This window comes from Oryzias melastigma, linkage group LG13 (assembly GCF_002922805.2).
Source record: "Oryzias melastigma strain HK-1 linkage group LG13, ASM292280v2, whole genome shotgun sequence".
Lineage (NCBI taxonomy): Eukaryota > Metazoa > Chordata > Actinopteri > Beloniformes > Adrianichthyidae > Oryzias > Oryzias melastigma.
Genome location: NC_050524.1, coordinates 24,862,166 through 24,865,988, shown reverse-complemented (window position 1 = coordinate 24,865,988; position 3,823 = coordinate 24,862,166). Strand labels below are relative to the sequence as shown.

General features: G+C 45.4%; 1 protein-coding gene across 1 annotated transcript in view; it reads left to right on the top strand.

Annotated features, from left to right (window-relative positions):
- The first annotated feature begins 915 nt into the window (after positions 1 to 915).
- LOC112136445 (calsyntenin-2) overlaps positions 916 to 3,823 on the top strand; it is a 425,180-nt gene continuing 422,272 nt past the window's right edge. The window contains exon 1 of the mRNA XM_024258148.2: positions 916 to 1,426. Coding sequence (XP_024113916.1) covers positions 1,363 to 1,426 — 64 coding nt within the window. The 5' untranslated portion in view covers positions 916 to 1,362. The remainder of the gene's footprint in view (positions 1,427 to 3,823) is intronic.

The following is a 3,823-nucleotide window of genomic DNA, read 5'->3' as shown; positions in this document are numbered from 1 at the left end:
AGAAAAAATACTTTAAAGTGTAGCTATTTTTTTACTTGCTACAGCTGTTTAGGCTATCCTGCGTTTAAGTTCATAATTATGCTAGAAAGTTACAGTTTTAAAGTTTTATAAATGTAGTTTTTGGGTATTCAATAAATGTTTATCCTGTTTGGCCCACGACCTCAGGTGTGTTTTGGATTTTGGGTTCTTGGAGGAGAAGGAGTGCATTTGCTGTCCTGTCAGAAACCATGTTGACATGTTGGGTTTCTCTCCTGTGGGCTTTGCTGCTTCAGTCAAAGGTTTCCCCAATTAACGCTCAATTTTGTAGCTTCTTAGAATATTTTCACGTTTTTATTATCAACTCAATTATATATTTTATTATTATTATTATTATTTTGTCAAAAGTGCAGCTGTAGAGGATGTCATCGTCTCAGATCTGCAGTGGTTTGTGCACATTTTCTGGTTGCAAAGGGTTTTTGGATGGACAACAGCTCCACCAAAAGGAGGAGTTTTTACCTTCTGAGAAAAGCAGGTTAAACCAGGCAGAAGTCTGTCTCCGAATCTGCTGGGGGGGTTCACACGATTTCAGTTTAGGGTTTGTGTAAAACATTTTTTTGTTGCCGCTATAAAACTGAAATTTACTGATGCAAAAAGAAAAAAAACATTATTACTGTTCTATGTTTTAAACAAAGATGTAACCAATTAACGTCCATCCTGTTGTTATTTTAATTTATGACATTTCTGAAGGGAGTTCTGATTTGTTGGGTGAACTGCTGAGGTTTTACGCACTGCTGTTCTGGGATGATGTGAATCTGCATCCCGCTGAAGACTTTCTCCGAGATTCTCCAGGGTTTCTTCACCACAATGGAGGTTCTACCCGCTTTCTGTGGTGGATGCATCCTCCCTGCATGGAGGAGCCCGCAGCTTTGAGTGAGCTGGGACGCTCCGCAGACTGCGAACAGGAGGAGATGCGGGAGGGTGGGATGAGATGAGGAGACGAGAGAGAGAGGAGGAGGAGGAGGAGGAAGAAAGTGCCTGAATCCATCTCTCTCCTCCCTGTGACGTGGCTCGCCGTGGACCCGCGGCTCTCCGGTCCCGTCTCAGCAGAACCCACTTTGGCTTCCGTCCCGAGCGTCCACGCGAAGCGCGGTACGAGAGAGCGACGCACGGCCACGCAAGAGGGGCGGGGGAGCAAGGTGCGCTGCGGGCACCCGCTCCTTCTCTATCCACTCCACGCGGCCCGCCTCGTCCCGCATCCCTGAAGTGTGTCAAAAGAGCGCGGAGAGGAGAGAGGAGCGCATCCCTGAAGCGGAGGAGCGCATCCCTGAAGCGGAGGAGCGCATCCGGAGCGCGTCCCCTCGGGCCGGATCCCCCGCCGAGAAGATGCTGAGATTAGTCTGCGTGCTGGCCGCGGCGGTTTGGGGGCTGAGCGCCGCTCACAGCAAAGGTAAGGCAGCTGAAGGGCAGTTTGCTCCGCATGGCACCGCGCGCGCGGGGGGGTTGCAGAAGGATGTCCCTCTGACACAGATAAGTCAGCGCAGATCGCTGCTGATTACAGCTGATGCTCTTCAGAAAAAGTCCTGCAGCGCCGTCCCTCCCTCTGGACTATCATCATCAAATAACTGCGCACCTCTGATGACATTTGAAGTTTTTTTCTGCATCAAATAATAGAGAAATGTCTGCGTGATTCATGTGTTTGAGATATGATCACCCAGCACCGTTAGGTCTAATGATATCTCCTAACATTTCCAGCAGCGTTACTCACATTTTTGTCAAGGATTGAGGTTAAAAAACACACATGTGGGGATTTTTTAAATTTGAGGCAAATTCCAGTTTTGAAGTTGAAACAACTAAATCTTAAGAAAGCATAAAGACCCTCCTTTCAAGAAAATATTTGTATTAGGAAACTTTTTCAATAGGACAGTCATTTGTATCACCTCATTGGCAGATTTTTTGCTTAAGGATTGTTTTTTTTTTAATATGAATCTCTAGTTGCTTTTGCAGAGTTTCCCTGATGGATGATGGTTAGGATTTGGGCCAGCAGCTGGAAATATAAGTTTGCGTCAAACACTGATACTGGAGTTTATTTATCTTTGTTCTGATGTGAAAACACAGAGAAATCTGCCCCAGATTGTTGCCATTCTGTTGCATGGATGCCAATTACAAACAATTTTCTAATTTCCTTTCTTTTCTGGTTTGATTTCTCTGGAGGTTGACTATGGAAAAATCTAAAGCTGCAGAAAATACTCACAGCTTCCTCACATGCAGGAAGAATTCTGTCCGTCAAACACAGATCAATTAACAAATGTGTGCTCCGGTCTCCTAATTGCTTCACAGCTTTGCTTTCCTTGACTGTCCTGCTGCTCCACTTTGACAAGTGTGCCGTAGGTAAGCCGGTACATTCGGCAACAAGTTCTTCCTAATAGACTCCCTGTAGACCTGTGAAGGCTTTTACACCTTGGAATAACACGGTGACACCTGTCAGTCTGGCCTTGAAGCAGAAAGACACCATTACTGCGATGAGCTGGCGGAGGTGCTGTCGGCTGGCTGGCTGGCTGGCGTTTGCGTTCTCTTGCTTCACGGGGAGGGAAAGCGTATGCTAGCACACCTGCTGCAGGCCGTCACCTGCACCCGAGGTCAGGCTGCTGTCTTCTATGCAACTGCAAAGAGCAGTCTGTCCACAAGCTGCACTCAGGAGGGAAATGAAACAACATGGACACAAGGTTTTGCATGAAAAGCCTGATCAGGGGGGGGGCGTTATGCTGATTTTTGACCCCATGGTGGTGCATGTAAACACTTTTTCTGTGCTGTGCGAGCCACCGGACCATGACAAAGGTGGTTAGGATTTTGTGTCTATACGGACACCAGTGAAGCTCTGTCTTATGGGGTCCAGGTGGCCCCAGTTTTAATGTAAACATGCCCAGGATAGCAGAAGGGTTACGATGGTTCTGCACATGTCAAAATGATTCATTATGATCAAACGTGTGGCAGGTGTTTTTCAGGGCCATAGTTCAATTTGAATCCAATCTTTGATCAGATTACAGACATTTTGCAAAAGTATACTTAGCTGGTGACTGCATAAGAGAACTGGACTGAGCAACCCCACCACCACCACCCCCTTATGTTACAAACAAGAAGTACCTGCTGGCTCCAAGAAGCCAAAACCCCAAAGACTTCTATAGAGAAATGAACAGCAGTTTCTCAGTCATTGTTCTTCTCAGAATAACCGTTCTTGCTCTACTAACAGGTTCTTGCTAATCATTTTCCTATTTCTTCTACATTTTTTCTATTGTTTAAGTTATGAACTGACCAATCAGATGCCTCAATAAAAGTATGAGGTCTTATATCAACTGTTAAAAGCACTTTCAAGTCTTTGGTGTGTTCCAACAAGCTCACTCCTGACTGGCGAGAAATGTTGCCATAGAATCGATGACTCATATTGACTCAGACAAATCGCTGCTTGATGACCTTGTTGTAAAAAATGGTGACTGAATTGTGAGGATGTAACAATGTGAAAAAAATGATTCAAACTCGTCAACAAGTTCATCGTTTAAATAAAAAAAAATCGGTTTGTCTCCTCCTGTGCCTGAAATGCATCGCTGATGACATTTCTCTGTGCAGACTTGGTGTGAGTGTGTGCGCCTGTGAGTATGTGCGCCTGTGAGTATGTGCGCCTGTGTGTATGTGCGGCTGTGTGTGTGTGCGCCTGGGTGTGTGTGAGCTCCTGTGTTTGTGCCTTTACTTCTCTGGGGTAAGAAAAAAAAAATCGGAATCGTGACTTTAAAACTGAATCAAATCAAATTGTGGCTTGACTGAATGACATTCCTACTAAACTGACTTCATT